Source organism: Bos taurus, chromosome 10 (assembly GCF_002263795.3).
Source record: "Bos taurus isolate L1 Dominette 01449 registration number 42190680 breed Hereford chromosome 10, ARS-UCD2.0, whole genome shotgun sequence".
Lineage (NCBI taxonomy): Eukaryota > Metazoa > Chordata > Mammalia > Artiodactyla > Bovidae > Bos > Bos taurus.
In genome coordinates this window covers 19467623-19489583 of record NC_037337.1, presented here as the reverse complement: position 1 = coordinate 19489583, position 21961 = coordinate 19467623, and the positions used below count along the sequence as shown (strand labels likewise).

At 39.3% G+C, this 21961-nt stretch overlaps 2 protein-coding genes across 9 annotated transcripts in view; both read right to left on the bottom strand.

Annotated features, from left to right (window-relative positions):
- BBS4 (Bardet-Biedl syndrome 4) overlaps positions 1–3451 on the bottom strand; it is a 45984-nt gene extending 42533 nt beyond the window's left edge. For 6 of the 7 annotated variants that reach the window (XM_024997616.2, XM_010808954.4, XM_059890459.1 and 3 more), the window contains exon 1: positions 3407–3451. Coding sequence is in view for 1 of the 7 variants with exons in the window: in NM_001075956.1 (NP_001069424.1) it covers positions 3407–3430 (24 nt within the window). In the remaining 6 variants the exon portion in view is untranslated. The remainder of the gene's footprint in view (positions 1–3406) is intronic. The other variant, NM_001075956.1, reaches the window with a different exon arrangement.
- Positions 3452–14230: 10779 nt separating this feature from the next.
- The window catches only part of ARIH1 (ariadne RBR E3 ubiquitin protein ligase 1), a 108029-nt gene continuing 100298 nt past the window's right edge, over positions 14231–21961 (bottom strand). The window contains exon 15 of one of the 2 annotated variants that reach the window (XM_005211286.4): positions 14231–21023. In XM_005211286.4, coding sequence (XP_005211343.1) covers positions 20939–21023 — 85 coding nt within the window. In that variant the 3' untranslated portion in view covers positions 14231–20938. The remainder of the gene's footprint in view (positions 21024–21961) is intronic. The other variant, NM_001081714.2, reaches the window with a different exon arrangement.

Genomic DNA, 21961 nt, shown 5'->3' with positions numbered 1-21961 from the left:
CTCAAAATACATGCTAAATGATTCCATTACATGAAACTGTAGAAAAAGCAAAACTGTGCAGACAGAAAGCAGATTAGCCATGTGCTGGCGTTAGGAGTATACCTGTAGTTAGGTCTTAAGGGAACTTTCTTGAGAGATGGACATAAGTGAATGGTAGTGACAGCTGTGCAACTATATAAATTTACTAAAACTGATCAAACTGTACACTTAAAATAGGTAAATTTTATGGTATGTGTATTATACCTCAACAAAGCTGGCTAAAGAACCCCGAATTTTTTTTATCGAAATGGGACTTTTTTAACTTTGGGGAACATATTAATTAGAGAGTCTTAAATAGTCAGAAAGCCCTTTCATGAATCAGCAGTGCTTCTTTCTGCACAAAGTAGAATTAAAATAAATTACAATTTTTTGAGGAGTCTCTTTCTCAAAAGATCTTCCAGGACATTCTACAATACAAAGGATTCTCTTAGCCCATTCAATCTCATTCATAACTGGGAGATATATATAGTAAGTTCCTTACTTTTTTTTGATTCCTTCTTCATCTTTAAGTAGCTCTATGATTATGTATTCATCTAACATTCATGTTAGATGATATATGCTATGCACTATATTTGAGCAAGTAGTAGCAACTAGTAATTCTTGCTTTCTGTTCTGAAAGGTTTAATCTTGTAATTTACAGGAAGAATGATGGGTATTTACACAAACACACCAAAAAAAAAAAAAAAACAGGAATTAGGGAGTTATAAAAATGTTTTTAGGTATAAAGCAAGGAAACCAGTTATTCACTTGTTTCGTTAAGCTCTCTAAACTATTATATATTCTTAAATAAGACAGAAATATCAGTCCCCAGTTCTCCTAAGGAACAAGTAATAATCCTCAGTAGTTTCAGTAGCATATTAGAATTTCTCTGTGTCCCACATTGGACTAGTCATACTTCATTTTGCTGGGATGTCTCCTAGCCTCAAGGTCTTTGCTGTAGAATTCTTAGATTTTTCCTTACAAATGTGTTCAAAATTCTGAATTTTAAGTCTTTTCGTCTTCTTTCCTCCTCTATAAACGCATATCTACAGATCTACACGTTTTTCCTTTGCATCACAAATTAACATCACACAAAATATCCCTGTTAACAACAGGCCCAACATGGAGTCATGTTTGTCTGCTAAGCCCCAAGTCACCAAATCGAAGCTTAGTTTCAGCTCTCCCAGAAATGGAATCTTAAATCAATCAGGAGTCCTCTGATCAGCACTAGTTGTATACTATAACTGACAGACCTCTGCCATCCCCTGAAGGAAAGTGCACCTTGCCATAACCAACCCTCCTTTTGTCTATAACTTCCTTGTTCCTGCTCCCTTTTGCCTATAAGTATTTTATTTTGTACAGCTCCTCAGAGCTCCTTTCTGTCTCCTAGACTGGATGCTATATCACTGAATAAACCCAATATAATTTTTAAAATTTACTCTGAATTTTCTTTAACACCCCACTCCACAACTAGTTTTTACTTAAATGTACACCACAGAAATCCCTCCACATCAACAATATATAGTTTGGACATTCTTTTTAATGGCTGCATAATATTCCTTGGTATGGGAATATCAGAAGTCATCCATTACCCTGCTAATGGGAATTCACTGTTTCCAGCTTTTTGCCACTATAAACAGTACTGCAAGGAACACCAGTGGACCAGGTGCTTATGGTTTGCTTTTATTTCAATATGATACAGGTGGAGTGGCATGGCTGCTGCTGCTGCTGCTGCTAAGTCGCTTCAGTTGTGTCCAACTCTGTGCGACCCCATAGACAGCAGCCCACCAGGCTTCCCCGTCCCTGGGATTTTCCAGGCAAGAACACTGGAGTGGGTTGCCATTTCCTTCTCTAGTACATGAAAGTGAAGAATGAAAAGTGAAGTAGCTCAGTCGTGTCCAACTCTAGCGACCCCATGGACTGCAGCCTACCAGGCTCCTCCGTCCATGGGATTTTCCAGGCAAAAAGTACTGGAGTGGGGTGCCACTGCCTTCTCCGGTGGCATGGCTAGGTCCTTTTAATTCTATTACAAGATGCCATATAATTTCCAAAAAGGGGAGAAATTCAAATTTCCATTCAGCCCTAACCTGAAAGATGAGTTATTATAAATGTAACACTGCTAGCAATAAATTTGATAATAATGAAAATGATTAACTTGCAGCCAAAGTGCTAAATCATATCAAAATAAACCATTCTCTTTAATACACTACCAGGGATTCAAAAGTATAGGACAATTCTGCCATCACACTCATATTCTGTTCATGAATACCGACCCACACCTACAATGAGCACTGAAGAATAAGCTATATTTGCAGCAATGTCATGTTGCCCTGTATACCTGACACTTAAGATTATGCAGCTTAAGTTATCATATGTTTTCAATGTCTAAATTCTAAGAACATTAATAACGCTTTTAATTTTGTTTTTAATTCGTAGCTTAATAAATTGCTTTGGGCCTCATGGTTTGTATACAGAGTTTTCTCATTACACTAAAATAATGTGATTTCTCTGAAGACAGACCAGAAAACAAACAAACCCCCGACAGGTATTACTGGCCGTGCTCCTCAGCAGCCAAAACTAAGGCATAAAACAGTCTGTCAAAGACTGCTATTTTGCCTCCTATATTTTTAAAAAGGACAATAAATTCCGGGTGGGGTCACAAAAAAGTTGGACACGACTTAGCCACTAAAACAACAAATAAGTCATTTTAACAAATCCGCAGAACATGCTTGGAAATTTAACATTAAAACAAGGGAAACAAAGCTTCACACTTGGAACTCGATAGAAATTAAAGCCAATTGTGAATTTACGCCTCCAAAATAACTACTACTGGGTCATCCTGAATTCAACTGAGTTACTCTGTATTAGCAGTTTCGTGGAATTTAATCAACGCTTAACTCAGACCAGTTGAATTCCTATATTTGCCAAACCACGGTCCTGACTCACACGCACTAGAAAGCTTTCAGGATTTGCCTCACTGCCTAATCCAGAGATTAACAGGAAATGTCTGCACAGGTGAGAGTGCTTCCTTCCCTAACCTCGTAAGACAGAAAGCATGGGGCGAGTAAAAAAGCCTTTTCTGATGAAAACCTCACTTCTCTGTCCGGGGCACTCCAAGAGCAACCCCAGTCCTAGCACAGGCCCAGTAACTGGAAAGATCTCAGCCGGGACCCAGGCCGAGCAGTTCCCCGGAACCCGACCGCGTCACCCGGCCCGACCCGAGGTGGTCCGGCCCAGCCCCGCATTTCTCCAGCGGCCGCTACGTGGGACACAGGCCACCCGCCTACCCGCCTCTCCGCTCTGCTCAGCCCGGCCCGACCCGGCCCGACCCTGCCCAACCGCAACCCCGGCCGGAGGCCCACACACGAAACAGAATCTCGAAGCTCACCGCAGACAGTTTCTCTTCAGCCATCTTAGCTCCGCCCACCGCTGCGAGGCCGGAAGTTGACGGTTTCCCAGACGACCAGGCAAACGGAACTCGTAGGACTGGGGAAGAGGGGAGGGGCCGAACAGGGAAAGAAGTAGATCGCCGAGCAGAAGGGTTTGCCTGGGAGGTTGAGGATCTTCTACAATGTCGGAACGGGTCGAGCGTTTCCGTTCGGTCCACTTGGCTCTAAAGGAGCCAGTGAGGCGATGCGCAGCCAGTCGTCGCCTTCGTCCCGGCCAGCCCCTACCGCCTTCACGCCCCTGTGTGGACGTTCCTTGAGAAACCCCCGACAGCGCTGGGTACAGCCACTCCTGGCCCTGCCCAGCTTTGACGCCACCCAGCGTTTATTTCAAGCCGCCTTCTGGGAGTCCCGGCTCCCAAGCCCAGACCCTACAGACCCTACGGCTGAGAACCTCATTTTCGCCTTACGTAAAAATTCGTAGTTTTCTTGGCTGTCTTTATCCAGCTAAGGTATTACCCGCCTCATCAGCTTCCCACTTCTGTTTATGCTAGAGGTTGCAAATCCTGCCGGTGGGCTGTATTTGAATGCAGTCTTGTATTGATCGGAAACTTAAAAATTAGGAGATTTCTTAAGAAAGCCAGAAATCTGGCCTCGGAGTAAATAAAGATCCGACAATAGGTGTGCAGTCCTGCTTGATGGTAAAACAGGTCTGAAAATTGGCTGCTACCGTAGGTAGCATTTGTTCACCATTCTGCCATAGTCCTGGATTCCCAGCACACTTGGGCCGTTTTACCTTTCTAGCCCCTGGTGTGGTGAATTAAATGCTTTGTCTTTCCACGGGGTGATTGTGAAAATACGTGGGCTGTGGAGTCAAACATGAGTTCTAAATTTGACTACTGCTTAACATGAGCCAGTCATTTCTTTGAGCTTCATTCATTCCAGTACTAAGACCTATGTGATGAGCAAAATACAGGGGATCCCTGACCTTAGAGCACTAGTCTCCAGCCTTTTTGGCACCAAGGATCTGTTTCATGGAAGACATTTTTTTCCACACAACCAGTGTAGGGGGGATAGTTTGGGGATGATTCAAGAGCATTACATTTATTGTGTACTTCAATTATTACATCAGCTGTACCGTAGATTATCAGACATTAGATCCCAGAGGTTGGGGACCCTTGCCTTAGAGTGTAGTGAGGAAGTCACACATTAAATAATAACATAAGCAAAGTTTATGAAGAAACAGTTCACTAAAGAAGAAATACAAATGCGTCTTAAACATATGAAAATATAACTTTGCAAGGAAGAGAAAACATGCAAATTAAAGGTTCCAAGAGATACTTTCTACCTCTTACATTGGCAAAGAACAAAATTTTCACTGAGTTATGAGTAAACATGCATTCTTCCTCTGCAGCTAGAGAGAATGTGAATTGTTACAGCCTCCGTTGACAGCAGTTTGAGAATTACTTCCCAAATTAAAAATGCGCATAACCTTTAATTTCTTTATTTTAATTCTAGGAATATATACTATAAGTATAAATGTGGGAAATGGCCTTAAATACAAAGTTATTCAATGCAGCATTTTTTGTAATAACCAAAGCATGAAAACAACCTAAATGCCTAATAATTGAAGTTAAATTATGATGTGCCCATACCATATGGTACATGAAAAATAAACTATTTACACAGTGATATAAAAGACTGCCACAATATATTAGTAACAGATAAAAACTAAGTGTGGAAAAATGTACATAAGATCTGTGTTAATAAAAGAGAAGGCAAAAATAAAGAGGAATATTATGTACATCATTGCTTATATACTCAAAATATTTCTGAAAGGATATTCAAAATGCTAAAACTAAGTACTTGTAAGGAGGAGAAATCCGTAGCAGAGAGACAGGGAAGGAAGAGACTTTATACCCTGTTACAATTTAAATTTTATATGAAATGGATATTCCAATAATAGAGAAAATTAAAGGAACAACATAAGGGACTTCCATCATGGTCCAGTAGTAAAGACTGCGCTGCCAATGCAGGGGACACAGGTTCGATCCCTGGTTGAGGAATTGAGATCCCATGTGTAGTGTGGCAGTGCAGCACAGCCAAAAGATAAAAAAAAACCTAAAACAGCAACGTAACTGTATAATTAGAATTGGGATAAATGCTGAGGAGAAACAGTGAAAGCAAATAACAGGGAGATCCATTGTAGATTTGTTTAGACAGGGAAGTTTCCCTGGGTAAGATATGTTTAAAATGAAGCCTAAAGGATAAGGCATTAACTTGGGCAAGAGGGATGAGGAAGTGGGTAGGCCAGGGAAGAATTCTAAGGCAAAGGAAAAGCTTGTGCAAAGGCCCTGAGGATGGAAGAAGCTTGGCTAGTTTGTAGCACAGGAAGACCAGCACAGATGGAAAGAGGAAGGGGGAGGAGTTGGTTCCAATTGGTGGAGAGGTAGGAAAGACCTAATTTCATGGCTGCAATCACCTCCGCAGTGATTTTGGAGCCCAAGAAAAAATCTGTCACTGCTTCCACTTTTCCCCTTCTATTTGCCATTAAGAAACAGGACTGGATGCCATGCTCTTAGTTTTTTGAATGTTGATTTCAAGCCAGCTTTTTCATTCTCCTCTTACACCCGCATCAAGAGGCTTTTTAGATCCTCTTCACTTTCTGCCATTAGAGTGGTATCATCTACATATCTGAGGTTGTTGATAGTTCTCCCAGCAACCATGATCCCAGCTTGTGATTCATCCAGCCTGGCATTTCACCTGATGTATTATGCATATATCTGCACTGAACTGAGATTATGCATATAAGTTAAACAAGTAGGGTGACAATATACTTTGGCCACCTGATACAAAGAGCCAAGTCATTGGAAAAGACCCTGATGCTGACAAAGATTGAAGGAAAAAGAAGGGGTCAGCAGAGGATGAGATGGTTAGATAGCATCACCGACTCAATGGACATGAATTTAAGCAAACTCTGGGAAATAGTGGAGGACAGAGGAGTCTGTCATGCTGCAGTCCATGGGGGTCACAAAGAGCTGCTGCTAAGTCGCTTCAGTTGTGTCCGACTCTGTGCGACCCCATAGACGGCTCCCCCGTCCCTGGGATTCTCCAGGCAAGAACACTGGAGTGGGTTGCCATTTCCTTCCCCAATGCATGAAAATGAAAAGTGAAAGTGAAGTCGCTCAGTCGTGTCTGACTCTTAGCGACCCCATGGACTGCAGCCTACCAGGCTCCTCGGTCCATGGGATTTTCCAGGCAAGAGTACTGGAGTGGGGTGCCATGCTGGACACAACTTAGTCATGACCTACTCAGTGACTAAACAACAACAGGAGAGACTAGTGGTGCAGATCCACAGAGGCCATGTGAGGGATTTCATTCTAAGGGCATTGGGAAGGCACTAGAGAGTTTTGAGCAATGAGTGATATAGCCAGAATTAACGTTTAATGAGTTTATATTAGCCAATGAGTAGAGAATGAATTGAGAGAACAAGAATTGATAATCTAGAGCTGACTAAAGGATACTGCAAAAGAAATAAAACAGTTCACCTAGACTGGAGTGATGGGAAAAAGAAATGGAGAAAAGGTAAATGTATTTTGAAGAATTTTGTGAGGTAAACAATTTCCTGTGGTGTAGAATTGGATATGGGGGAATCAGGGAAAGGGATATAGATGTCTCAGAAAGATGACTGCATTTCTAACTTTCAAAGCAATGGAGTGCACAGCACAGTTACTGACATGGGGAGCCTCAGGGAAGATGTTGGTGGAAAACCCATACGCATACTTCCCAATATATAAAATCTCCCGGAAAGGGGCCCCATGAAAAGTAAATAACTTTTTTGTGTGACTTTGTTATTAAGTAAGAAGTCATTATTACATGTTTAAGAATCTCTCCTTTGACCCCAGAGATTAGAAGAGCACTTTCTGTGCAAGGGCCTTTTTCATGAGAAAGAACGTTGGTTTCTCAAATGTCAATAACTAAATCTAATATGCTAATTAGATAGATGAGAAAAATTTCAAAACATGTAACATTTTCAAAGGAATATCCCAGAATCACATAGATAATGCTTCTTATGTAACATGAAAGTCTTCATTTCCCTTAGAAAACCTCCTTGGATGTAATCTTGTTTACCAGGATCATTAAAGTCATATAGATGGGTAAGGCATTACAAACAAAATGGAATTTATCTTTTTTTTCCCATGATAGAGTTGATGAGGCAAGAGAAGAATCAGGCATCAGTAACTTTTTAACACCCCCAATATATGTATAAAAGAGTTGCAATTGAGTTTCTACATTTTACATACTTCAATATCCCCACTCTGGTGGGGTCTACAAACCAACTTTGTTCTGACACTACCTGCCAGACAACTAAATCTCCAGCACCCCATACCTCTTTTGCGGTATTCAGTCTTCCCCAAACCCATACCACTAACTTCAGCACGGGCAACACCTTGAAGTAACCTGAAGTTCCAGGAGCTTCCTGAAGCGTTGTAAACACGCCATTCCCAGTATTTCCCTGGTAGTCCAGTGGTTAGGACGCCACACTTCCAACACAGGAGATACAGGTTTGATCTCTGGTTGGGGAACTAGGATCTAGCATGCAGTACAGAGTGGCAGGAAACAAACAAAAAAGGTATACTATGCAGCCTGTAAAGAACTTTAAGATGGTGAAATAGTTAAATGGGGGGGGGGGAAGCAAAATGTAGAAGATACAGTGTGGTTCTATTTGTGTTTTAAAAAGCGGGGGCCAGGGGGAACTTTCGTGGCAGTTCAGTGGTTTAAGACTCCAAGCATTCACTGCAGGGGGTGCAGGTTCTATCCCTGGTCAGGGAAGTGACATTCCACATGTCATGTGGTGAAGCCAAAATTTAAAAAGGGGAGGGATATGCATACTTTTTGAAAATATAATTTTGAGAAATTATCACATGAAATGTAATGATGTTTGTGTCTGTAGAGGGTGTAGAGAGGGAGGACTATAACGGGAAAGTAATTCCCTTTTCATTGTTCACCATTCTGTAAAATTTAGCTTTTTATTATCCATGTAGTTTTAATTTTAAAAACTATTTTAAAAATATGTAGATGAAACCATTTTTTAAAGCTCCCATTCCTGGATTTCATTCATTTGGATGTACAAACCACAAGAGCCATATATCTCCCACCCTAGCAAACAAAGGCTAGATTATCTTGAAAATCAAACATATTCTTAACTCATCGGAGAGCTGAGGACATAAATCTAAGTGAAGCAACCTGCTAAGTCCTTCACAGGAGAGAGGAGATACATGGTTGCTTATATTCCTATGCCAGGAAGATAAATCCACCATAGGGGAATAAAGAGACGGCAGTTGAATTTAACAAAAAATCTAACAGTCCCATTGAGGCTGGCATGACAATAGAATCTAGAGGACTCAAATTCACAAAGAGAGCTGCACAAACCTACCAATCTTACCTCTTGGATCTTAAAAAAAAGTATAGGGAGGTGATAGACCAGAAGTGGGACAGGGTATGTATAGTAGAAGAGTTGAGAGAGATCACTCCTGCCCTTGAGGTAAGTGGAGCCTTTCCCAACTGCAAGATTCTCATAAAATGAGGGGGCAACACAGGAATGCTAAGAAATCCACCAGAGATACTCAGAGATACTCTTGAAGGCTAAGAGGGAGACAGGAGGCAGGAGAGATGGGAGACCCAACCCCCAGGTATTGCAGGCACTCCTCTGGAAAAGACAAAGGGTGGGGCACACAGTAAAACTTAAGGGACTTCACTGGTGGTCCTGTGGTTAAGAATCCACCTACCAATGCAGGGGACACGGGTTTGACCCCTGGTCCGAGAAGATTCCAAATGCCATGGGGCAACCAAACCCGTGTGCCGAAACTACTGACCCCACCCAGTTAGATAGAGCCCGTGCTCTGCAACAGAAGCAGCAACCCCAATAAGAAGCCTGTACACCACAACTAGAGAGTAGCCCCTGCCTACCTAAACTTGAGAAAAGCCTGCATACAGCAATGAAGACCCAGTGCAGCTAAAAATAATCAACTAAAAGAAAACAAACAAACAAAAAAGAACTGAGAGAAATACCTTCCCAGCCACTTATCCCACTGACCAAGTTAGCGGCTGGTTTATCTACAATTCCCACTAGAAAGGAAAGATCACGCACTTTTCCAGAAGTTGACACCTTAGCTATGAAGCAAAGTCAGATATCTGGGATCTTGCCCATGCCCAAAACCTATTTTCAGTAGGCCCTACTGAAGAGAAAGTTCTGATTCTGCATTCAAAATATTTGAAGCTAATGGTGAGCTGAATCAAGCTAAAGCTGCAAAAGAGCCCAGATCTAGTTCAAATAAACATTAGATTGACTGAGTCACTACTCAAGTGGCTGAAAGAAAAATGGGCATGCCCCACTTTGAAGGTAAGTAATACTTCAGTCTCTCCTGTTTTGTATACAAAATGCCTTGCATACAATCAAACATTAAGACATGTGCAAAAGCAAGAAAGTAAGATCCATGGTAACAGAGAAAGGTTTAAGAGCAGCAGAATGAGAAATGACTCAGAAATGACCCAGTTGAATTATCAGTTGGGATCTTTAAAAGTAACTCTGGCTAAAAGCAAAATGCTAAAAAAAAATCTAGTGGAGGCCAACATGTCAGAATCCATAGACAGGATTTTTGAAATAACTGTGATGAAAATGCTTTAAAAAATCTAGCGGAAAATATGGACAATATACATGAAAAATGAAAAAGCAGAAACATGGTAACTAAACAAATATAATGAAATGCTAAAAGTAAAAAGTACTGTATCAGAAATAAAGATTTCATCAGATGGGTTTAACAGAAAAGCATCAGGGAACCTGATGACAGCTAAAAACAAAAAGGGAAAACAATGAGGGGAAACCACCTGAGATCTGCAAGATAAAATCAAATAACCTAATATACATGTAACTGGACTCCCAGAAGGAGAGGATAGGTTGAGGGAGTATGGAACAAAAGAAATGACTGAAGAGCTAATAGCCACAAGAAATACTCATTATTAATGGAAGACATCAATACAGATTCAACAAGTTCAGTAAACCCCATACAAAGAAAAACATACCTAGACATATAACCAACCTGCTGAAAACCAAAGATAAAGAGCAGATAAAACCATCAAAGGGAAAAAACACAGTATACTCAGGCAAACACATAAAAATGATGGACAACTTCTCACCAGAAACAAATGAGAACTGAGGACAAATTTAAAGAACTGAAAATAGAAATAAAAGGTCAACATAGAATTCTGTATTCAACTAAAATAACCTTCAAAAATAAATGTAAAATATAATCTCTGACAGATAAAAGCCAAGAGAATTCATCTCTAGAAAAACTGCAATGGAACAAATGCTACAACGAAGTTTTTCAGATTAAAGGGAATTTATACCGACTCAAAGGACATGAGTTTGAGCAAACTCAAGGTGACAGTAAAGACAGGGAAACCTGGCACACTGGAGGCCAGGGGGTCGCAGAGAGTCAGACACGACTTAGTGACAGGACAGCAGCAGCAGTACCAGGTGGAACGTGAGACTTGCTGGAAAATATGAAAAGCAGTATTAATGAAGTATTGTGAGGAATAAAGTATTCTGTGGGGAACAGAACAGAGAGTCTAGAAATAACTAACACACATATGGTAAACTGATTTTCAACTAAGATGCTAAGTCAATCTAATGGGTGAAGGAAAATCTTTCTTAACAAATGTTGCTGGAACAACTGGATATCTATGTTGAGATAAACATGTTCTGTACAAATAACTGAGACACATCATATACCTAAATGTAAAACTCCATACCATAAATGTAAAACCTGAAATCAGTGAGGTGGATTACAGGTAGATGTAACCCAAACCATAAAACTTCTAGAAGAAAATACATTCTCTGTGAGCTTGGGGGGTCATAAAATCACAAAAGAAAAACTTGATAAGGTAAACTTTATGAAAATAAAAACTTCTGCTCATTAAAAGATGCCAGTAAGAAAGTGAACAAACCATAATCTACAAAAAATAAAAAAATCACAGCACATATACCCATCAAAGACCGTGTATCCAGATTTCACAGAATAACCACAATAAAAAGACAATTCAATTCTAAAATAGGAAACACATGAAAGGTATTTCCTTAAAGAATGGAAGATATACAAATGTAAATTAAGCATATGAAAAGTGCTCAATGTCACTAATTATCAGGGAAATGCAATGTAAATTAAAATCAGAGTTCTTTCACACCAAGAAAATTAATATAAAAAAAACAGACAACAGTAAATGCTGACAAACATGTGAAGCAACTGGAACTCATACATTACTGATGAGAGCCCCAAACGATAAACCACTCTGGAAAACAGGAAGGCAGCTTCTTAAAAACTTGTCATATGACTCAGCAATTTTCTATGGTTAGGTATTTATCCAAGAGAATAAAAATGTATCCACAAAAAAATATAACTTAAGAATATACATAGCAGCCTTATTCATAATTGCCCCAAACGAAACAGCCTAAAAGCAGAATGGATAAACAAACTGGTACATTTTAGAATGAAATTCTACCCAGCAATAAAGAATAATTTAACAATACATACAATATGGAGAAGTCTTTAAAGCATTTTAAGTGAAAGAGCCAGATGCAAGAGTATACATGATTCACTTACATAAAGTTCAAAAGTGGCAAAATAAATCTATAGTTAGAAAAATCAGCAAATGATCACTGGAGTAAAGAGGAACAGGGATAATTTTAAAGATGCACAAGAGAACTTTCTGGGTTAATGCGAACATTCTGTATCTTCTTTGAGGAGGGTTATCTCACAGATGTATACAACTGTTGAAACATTAATGTGAACACTTAACAGTGCACATTTTATAATAAAGTCATTTCTACAGATCAACTTAAACTAAGGTGGGTTAAGGATACCTACTCCAAGAGCATCTGTTCCCAACCCTTTACCAACCTATCTGATTTGTTCTCCTCAGTGCAACCTTTGGGCTCTAATTTGTTCAGGGCTAGGCCCTTGATTATAGCATTTATCTTAAAGGGCACACAATTCAGTGCACCTAAGAAGTAGCATTTGTAATCTGTGAAGCAATTTTGTGGAACCAACAATGTATTGCCATTGGTTAGTGAACCACCATTTGACTATTTTAAGGCACTGATGTGTAGTAAGGTGTTTTAACACGAATAGGTGCTGTAACACATAACCTACCCTATTGCAAGGTAGTTAAAACAACGGAATAAAAATCTTTCAAAGGCATATAGAACACTATTACTCATTAAACCCACTCTCTGATATTTGCTGTCATGACCTTTACAATACTCTAAATCAGTCACATGATTTGGGGATTCAAATTTATTTCCTATTCAAAGCAGGGGGAGATGCACATGATGCTTCCTCCTTTGTTAGAGAACACTTTAGTATTTGCCCTAGTTATGGACAAACAAACCACAAGTCAGGATCATACGGTAGGAATTTATTAACAAGCAAACAACTCTGTTCATATCAGGAAGACCAGTTGGTTAGGTTATAAATGACTCGAGAGCAGGTGCAAGAACTTACAATTTTCAAGCATTCTATTAGAATGTTTACTGCCAAGTAGATCCACAAGAGGTGTTCCTAAATTCTGGTAATCATTTTATGTGGCACTCCCTGAGAAAAGGCCGTGACCTACACAGGTGGGAGTACACATAGGAGTCTCCCTACAAGAGGAAGTTGGGGAACTCAGGAAGTAGTGATGTTTTCGGATAGGGTTCCTCAGAAAACTTGAGACTGTGTGTTCTCTTCCTCATTCCTTAGGAACCCCATTTGGCCAACTGATTACAGAGAATCAGATCCTGATTCACAATTCAAAGAAATTGTCATTGGACATGCACTGACGTAGTTTCTCAGGCACTGCTTTGGTGTTAAGCATACAGAAAACAATTTTAACCATCAGAAAGAAATCTAAAATCTATAGAAGCAAGTTTTCAGCCTAGACAGCTTTCCAGACAATTAACGATCTACCATAGAGAATTCTCTATAATCACCTTCCAAATTCCCACTCTAAAAGAAACTTGAATATTCCATGGCCAAAAGCAGGCAGCTTGAAAAGTAAATACCAAACTTTTAGATAGGTGGAATCCTGAGGAGGGATATACTGGAGCTAAATAAGACATCAAATCAAGAAATGTTACTTTGTGCATAAGAAGCCACATCATCAGCTCAAAATAGGTAAGAGATGTGCTTTCTGGAGAGGGCTGAAAAATAAGAGGCTTGCTTTTAAACTCTCATTAAAATGTGAGGGTGGCTCTGAAATGAGAGAAAACGGCATACTTTGAGTCCTTCTTAGAGTATCTGAGGTTAGCAACAAAAAGATATGTTTTGAATAGAGAGAAGTCAGAAAGAATTGGTCGTTGAGTCTCCTGAGGTTGGAAGTCCCTTAACTAGTCTGTATAAATTTAGCAATTACTTTTGGCAAAGTTGTTTGGGAAACAGCTAGTGATGAAGTGAATTTAGTAGTCAAAATGTGCCTGCAGACCTGCCATTAACTGGCTAGGTGACTTTGAGCAACCCATAGAATCAGGATTAAGTGCTTCAGACAGACTGCTTTGTTCACCGTGGTAAAACAGTTCCCAACACTGCGGGTGCTGACTGAAGGAACTAAGGTTTCAATCTTCATTCGGCCACTTACAAACAGATGGCCTGAGAGAGAGAACCCACCTTCTTTGAGCTTCTATCTTCTTATTTATAAAATGGAGATGGTAACTATCTCATATGATTTGGAGTTTCAAAAACACGGACATGAAGCATTTAGTAAACACAAAATAAGTTAGACATGAGTATCTATCATATACAAACTCTTTACATTTATTTAAAAAGAAAACTTTCAGGGCATTTTGGTGTTGTTGAGGATACTTGTGATGGACAGCCAGCAAAACATTCTAAGATCTGCTTCTTCATCCACAGGGGTAAGCCCCCCCCCAAAGTCACATTTGTACCAATCATAATGTCCCAAGGGTCTGTTGGGTTTTCTATACCTGTGTCTGGGATAGTTAACATGTAAAACCTAGAGCTATGGTGGTAGTGGAGAGGAAAAGCAGAAGCCTTTAGAATGATGTAGACTATACAGACAATGCCAGTTTTAGGAGTCCAAAATGGCTTTCTAGTTCCTGGATCCAATCTCATTCTGCTTTGGGAGTCTATGAGACAACTTTGCATCCTTATTTTTTGCCTCAATTAGTACTAGTGTGCTCATTAGTTGTAACTAGGCTTTGTTTTCCCATTGATTTTCTTTGATCCTCACAACATTCCTATAAAAAAATTATGAGGGAATGAACACATGGAATCAGACAAGCACGACACCACCATAAATGCTTAAAGTTTGAATTACTAATCTCGACACCTTTCTTCTCATAAAATAGGACAGCAATGCCTACTTTGTTTTAGAGCTGCCTATAAGATACATCTGGCAAGAAGCACTCAAATTATAGCTCCTATTGAAAGCAAATGTGTTAGTTGCTCATGTCTGACTCTGCAACCCCATGGACTGTAGCCTGCCAGGCGCCTCTGTCCATGGGATTCTCCAGGCAAGAATAGTGGAGTGGGTTGCCATTCCCTTCTCCAGGAGATCTTCCCCACCCAGGGATCAAACTCAGGTCTCCTACATTGCAGGCAGATTCTTTACTGTCTGAGCCACCAGTATCCCCATCTTACAAAGGTAAAACAGTGGCTGAGAAATAGATATTCTTTCTACTGCACCAACCACACTTGGAATAACAATAAGAGAAAATACACTGTCTTAAAACATACAAGTTGATCAAAAGAATGAAAAAGTAATGGCCAAGAAGAAGCCTGTGACTTTCAAGTGCTCTAAATTTAACTGATTAAATGAAATTGTGCATTGACTTGAAACAGATAGCTTAACCAATATCCTTTGTTCACTCTACTTCCAGACAGGGTTCTTTTTCTTACTAAGAAAACGTAGTGCCAGTTGATGTGAATATTCTATTCAGGTTGTCAGTTCTACAGTACTTTTGGTTTTGTGAATTTATTTTCTCCAAGGTGTACCACTTATCAAAAAACCAGTAACAACAAAAATAACAAATCGGGGACTTCACACTGGACACTTAGGAGGCAGCATTCCACAAAAGCCACTCAGCTAGGGCATACAGCATGGCCCTTTTCTGAGCCTGTGAATTTGCCACAAGCCCTATTGTCCCATCTGACTATAGAGTGCTCAGCTATACTCCTCTTGGCATCTATGTAAGTATCTACACATCAATGGACTCAACCCTGCCTATGAGTCTTAGACGGCACTGCACAGGCATCAGAGTTGGGTGTGGCTTTAAAAATTAATACTGCTCAGGACACAACCCAAAGCAATTAAATCATAATTTCTATGGGGTGGGACTCAAGCGTAGTTTGTTTGGTTTTTTTTGGCTTGTCCTGTTGAAGCATCTGTGATTTCAATGTGTAAAATGAACAATGACTTCCAGTTGCAACACAAGTTGGAAAACGATAGGCCCATGTGCAGCTCTTCTCTGACCCACATTTAAGAATATTTTAATAACCAACATTTCAAAATTGAGAGGCTCCTCGCAGAGCCCTCTTAGCCCAGGGCAGCCTATTAAAATATTTACCTGGTTCTTGTAGACATCTGAGTTTGACTCTTGTGTTGGTATCACTTGAGACCCATGGATTACTGTGGTAATAAGTTGTGCTTTTGGCATTGTTAGAGCTGCTACATTATCAATGTGTGACTGATTTTTATTCTAATTGGCTTCCACTCTGAAAATGGCCCTAAACAAACATTATCTATAGTTTAATCATAGTCTAAAAATTGTTTTTCAAAAGAATCTATTATTTTCGCTACTCTAAAAGCTACTGTTAAAAGATCAACCACAGTTGCCTCTGCTCCTGCAGTAGGCATTATTTCATTATTTCTGGTTGAACATTTCCGAGTTAGCTATTTCATCCTGGGTATTTAAGTGGAGAAACAAATTCCTTAAAATGAACCAGAAACACACCAACTTTATCCCCAAAGAACTCTGAAAAAATATGAGGGGTTCACACTTTTTCCTGTTTCTAAATGAGTCAAGGTCTCCCCCTAATTCTCACTACTTATTTTCTGAAAAGTTTCACAGGTTCCACAGGAGAAATGCTGAGAAACAAATAGAAACATGCTTTTCTGTGCATTTTCAGTTATAAAACAAATTCTCTAACAAGTTCCAATGGACAATGCAAAAAGTTTCACACTGAAAATTCATTTAACAAATAATTTGACCTACAACTGCAAATTACTTGGCCACTGTTTATCAAATCAAATGATGCTGAACACTCTAACTCTCAACTCTATGTGTGATAGTCTTCTCATGATGCCAGTCCCAGTCACCAAGATGGGAAGGGTTATTCTTCTATCCATGGCTGATTTTTATGATGAGGCAAAACAGAGAGCCACATTAGTTGCAAATCCTGCAAGAGCAAATTAAAGATCAGATGTAGCATATAGCCTTCCTCTAACAGGAACAGGAACAGGTATTTATACAGTCTTTGATAGGTTCAGTACACTACAGATTAGATAAGAACCACCTTTCGTATCAAATGCCACGTCATTCTGAAACCAGATTAACAAAATATGATACAAAGAGGTAGCATGATGCTGCTCAGAAAGAATAAAGCTTAAGTTCGATAGGAGAAACTGTGAGATCTTGGACTAGTTGCTTAATCTTGTTGAGTAACCTTATCTTTCTTTTAGATAATGATAGAAGTTAAAGTGTTCTGAAGATATTAAGTGATAAATGAACTCTGGTAATTATAAATCCAAATAAGACCAAATTAAACTGTCCTAAATTCTGGCCTTGAATATTAATGACAAAGATCTCAACTTGGGACCTTCTTTAAGACAACTCTCCCCTCATTTTGGTAGGAGATATCAGCTTCTAAAAGTGAACCAAGTGGAAGTAATGTGACGGAGTTTCAAGTTTGAGAATGACTTTTAAATTTATGTCTATAAACTGACAAAGATCTACTGGGCATCTAATATCACTCTTATAAAACGAATAGCAACCTAAATTCAATGTTCAAGACACAGAACTTGGAAAGCTTCCAGAAAATGCTCTGAAGGCTTCATTAACCAAGTTGATTGTTGGGGAGAGTCTCATTCACAGTTCCCTGCAAAGAAACTGAACCAAATCTTGACATTTTATGTTAAGTAGGAACAGTGAATAAGGCACATAATATAGGTGACTCTTAGGCCACCAATGTCTTTTTCTTAATATAAAAATAAACATAAGTAACTAATGGAATAACAAAATAAAAGTTTATTTTATTAGAATTAGGAATGTTCTTTCCCTCTGGGCAACCTGAACAGTCCAGTTACAATGAAAATCTAAGAACAGTTATTTCCACAGCACAGTGTGCTCTACGCACAAAATTACAGGGTTAGGAGCATTTAATCAATTTACCGATCTGATTGTCTCACCAACCCGCCCCCTCCCATCCCCCAAGTGCTCTATACCGGGATTTTTGTACATCAAGTCCTTTTCTCTCTTATGCTAAATTTCAGTTCCTAATCATGGCTGATCCACATTTTACACTGCAGATTCAACCATTTCAAATCAAGTCAGTCAGTCTTGGATCTGCTGTATTTGTGTGTATGTATACACGTGTATTTAATGTATTTATTTAAACACACATAAAACATACAATCTGGGTTGCAGCGGATTACATAGAATTTAGAGTCTAATGATATATGCTACTCAATTTTACCACTGTGGTTTGTAGTCCTGCGCTTTGGATCAACAATTTTATTGTAAATTATTTAAGTCCATCTACTGCTCAATGAATTGTTCAAATGATGCATGCAGTTTTCAGAAGACCTCAAAAAGACAAGGGAGACCCTGGTGCTGACCATGAATAGAGCCCTCTGCCAGAAAGACTTAGGTGAAACAGGGAAGCCATCATATCATTTGGCTTAAGACCTAGCCCAGCTGAGATCACTGAAGTTACTTACTGACAATGAAAGTGATTAACTGATGGGAATTCTGTCAGATATGGAGATAGTTGTTAAAAGCTTGAAATGGAAAAGGCCAATTCATCTTGATCCATACATATTAGGGAATGCACCCACAACTGCAATACCCTCAGGTAATATGCCAACACTGAAACTAGAAAACAGCTCTAAAAAGCACTGTTCTTCCATGGGTGGGGGCTGTTATTATGAAGTGCACACACTGTTTCTGGATACCTCTTGTAAGGGGAGCGTGTAAAAAGGGTTTATGACACTGAAATCTAGATACTGTAGTTAACCATGTAAGATATTTCTTAAAACACCACATATACACAAAACATTTTAAGGGGGCCACATATATCTAGATAGCAACTCTGGCTGCTTTTCAAAGTTACCAAGGAAAGGAACTTATTCAAGCTTTCTTAAAAAAAAAAATCCTTAGTTTTGATAAATGTCTTTTAAGATTGATGCAGTCATTTAAAATAAAATCAAATGTTTGACAGGGAAAAGGAAGGAGAAGAGAATAAGGAAGAAGCAGACACTGAGTTCAGATTTGCACCTGAGGTGGCAAGGGAGGGGAGGATAAAAGGTATAGATAAAGTTGATCCTAGAGCGACAAGTGGTTTAAGGAAGCAGCATAATATACTCAGCAAACATTCACTGATTTCTGATGGGAAAAGAACAGTTGCAAGTACATCTCATGTAACAACCTTTTCTAAAAGGAAAAGTAGGGTTGATTTAGCAAAGCCTAACTTAGGCAAAAGGCCAGAGGAAAGTGAAACTACTTCCCAATGGAGTAGTAAGATGTACGGTGCAAGAGCAGACAGAGCTGCCTCACAAAAGGTAAACACTCCCTAGGCGCAAGACATTTAGAGGAAGACAAAGAGGTCCTTCAGCCAGAAGTGGTATTTAGTATTAAGACCTCATCTAGTTGCCTAGTTCACTCTGTACTCCTGTATAAAACTGACAGATTTAGGGATGAAAAATACCACAGCCAGAATGGCCTAAACAGATACATAGTTAATAAAACCACCACCATCCTTTACTTTTAACATAGCTCTTAGTAGAAATTTCATAAAAATGGACATCACAGCTAAAACGCCTTATTAATTCTCCTATCTGTTGACAAATAGAAAAGAAGCAAAGATTTCTATTTAAATGCACTAGATGGGAATATCAAGTTCTAGGATGTTTGCCTTCAAACTGAACCCACAGCAACACACACAAGCAATTTCAGTATCTGCCATTTTTAATTCACAATCTGAATCTAAGTGAATGGCTATTTATTTATATTTATATTTAAAGCAAAAACGTCCTATTTGACACCCTAACATAAAGAAGGGGTGAGAGAAGAGCCATAACTAAAATCTTAAAAGGCTCAAAGCAGCAATTAAAGGGACAAATTTTTGAAATGTGTCCTCTGGATGTGACAGGAAGCCTAGGAAGCCTTCAGCTGTGTGTATGACACGGGCCCACAAAGGCTTACGTAAATGTATGAGGCTGCTGAGAGGGATGAGGTTGGAGACTGGGTCATTCTTCAATGGCAGCAACAAAGCTCCCTGTTGCAGCCCTTATCAGGCCACGGCATTTAGTCAGAGCTTGACCTCTCTGTGCTCGACCAGGAGCTGGCAATTCTGGGCATGAGACCCAGGGCCAGCAACAAATACATCAAAACCAGAGAGGGCAAAGTAATTTCAGGAAAGGGAAATCAAAGAACTCTAGTTAGGTCTTCCAGAGGTGCTAAACCAACACACCTTTTATCCCAACCCTCAGCCCTGGAAAGATAAAGCAAACTGAAAGAAAATGCACAGCAAATAGACATAATCTTGAAGATTTTTAAAGAATAAATATTTTTTGTAATTAAACATTATGCAAACACGTGCCACGCTTGCTTTGTCCATGCATATGCACTATATACAATTTTGAAAAATACTGTGTTGTCCTCTTGTTTTAAAAGTCATATACAAAGTTTTTTTTGTTTTTTTTTTAATTCCTCTTTCTGCCTACCCTCTTCCCCGCCCCAAGAATTTTCTTTACAAGGAACTAATCATTATTCACTCATGACCTTGGGGTATGAGAGAGAGACAGTCTGTGTGTGTGGGTATATCTGTATGTGTCGGGGAGAAACGGGAGAGGTCCTTTACCAAAGTACAACAAAATGGCTGGTTTGGACATGAAAAGCAGTGTCAAGGAGCAGTTTTAAATTTTAACTGTACTACACTCAGGAAAAAGAAAATGAAAAAAAAAAGGAGTCAGCTTGGAGAATGAAGCTACGTTACAAGTTAAAGTTGGAGGGCTTTTAGTGTGTCTGTCACACTTTTGTTGGCGGCCTAGAATACTGTTGTACAATGGTTTATCTACCTTTTTTTTTTATTACAATATAATTTACTTAAACTTTCCGTTAACAAAACAGAATTCTGGTACTACAGACCAGCGGTGTCAGAATAGGCTTAGTGCCTCCTTGTTTGTGTTTGTTTTGTTTGTTTTAATTGCATGAGCACTCTAGATGGTAAAGTTTTCAGAGTTCATTTTATGCAGGGCCATTCTCAGTCCTCAATGTACTCCCACAGATCTTTTTCATAGCCTTCATGCACATGCTGTAACAAAACCCTTCGTCGACTCTCACAGTATCTGTAATCAAAGAGAAAGAGAGAGAAAAAAAAAACAAACACCTGTTGTCAGCCTCCAGTAAATTTTTTTTTTTAAGAGGCATTTACTTGTTTTTTAGGGCTCCCTATAGTTTATCCAGACATAGAACCTGTTTTTAAAAGGCATATTTTTAGGTCTAGATGTAAAGACATGACTATTTCTAATTTTCAAAAGGTATTTTTCGGAGTTTCTAGTTTGGGGAAATTAATTCCAGAGCAATAAACAGGCCTTAGAAATTATCTGATTCAATCTCATCATTCTACAGGTAAGTAAACAGTTTTAGGAAGAAGTAATTTCAGGGGGTATTCACAACTAAAATCTTAAAGTACTAGCGGTAGCTATAATTGGCTAAGGGAAGTGAACATATTACTCAGGATTAAATTTTCAAGTCTTGCAAATTCCCAGAGATTTCCACTACTATTAAAGAGAAAACAACTTTTTCCAGCAAACAACTTTTGGAGAAAGAGCTCTACGTGAGAAAGCAAACATTTTGCATCTTTTACTTAAGAGGTGACATCTCTTAAAGTATCATCTATCCCTAGGACAAAGTAAATCTCTCCTTGGAAAATCAAATCTTAGAAAAAAATCTTTAAAAAGTCTGGGTAGCTCACTTGCCAAGAGCCACGATCCACCAGGATCCCTAGGCCAGGGCCAGCATGTTATTCTCACCCCTCATCCTAATAGTCACTTGCCCTTTTTGGGCTCCTTCTTCCTGTCAGGGCAATAACTACATAGATAAAGCCACATGGAAGAAGCAGGATCAGCCAGCACTGGCTGATTTCCTCCCTATGCCCAAAGGACAGAAGCGATCTGTGAGAAACATGGCAGCAGTTCAGTTATTGAATATGCTAAACCCAAGTTTCACCATCATTTAACTTCACCACTACGGCATACCACACCACCAGTGGCAGACGTTTTTG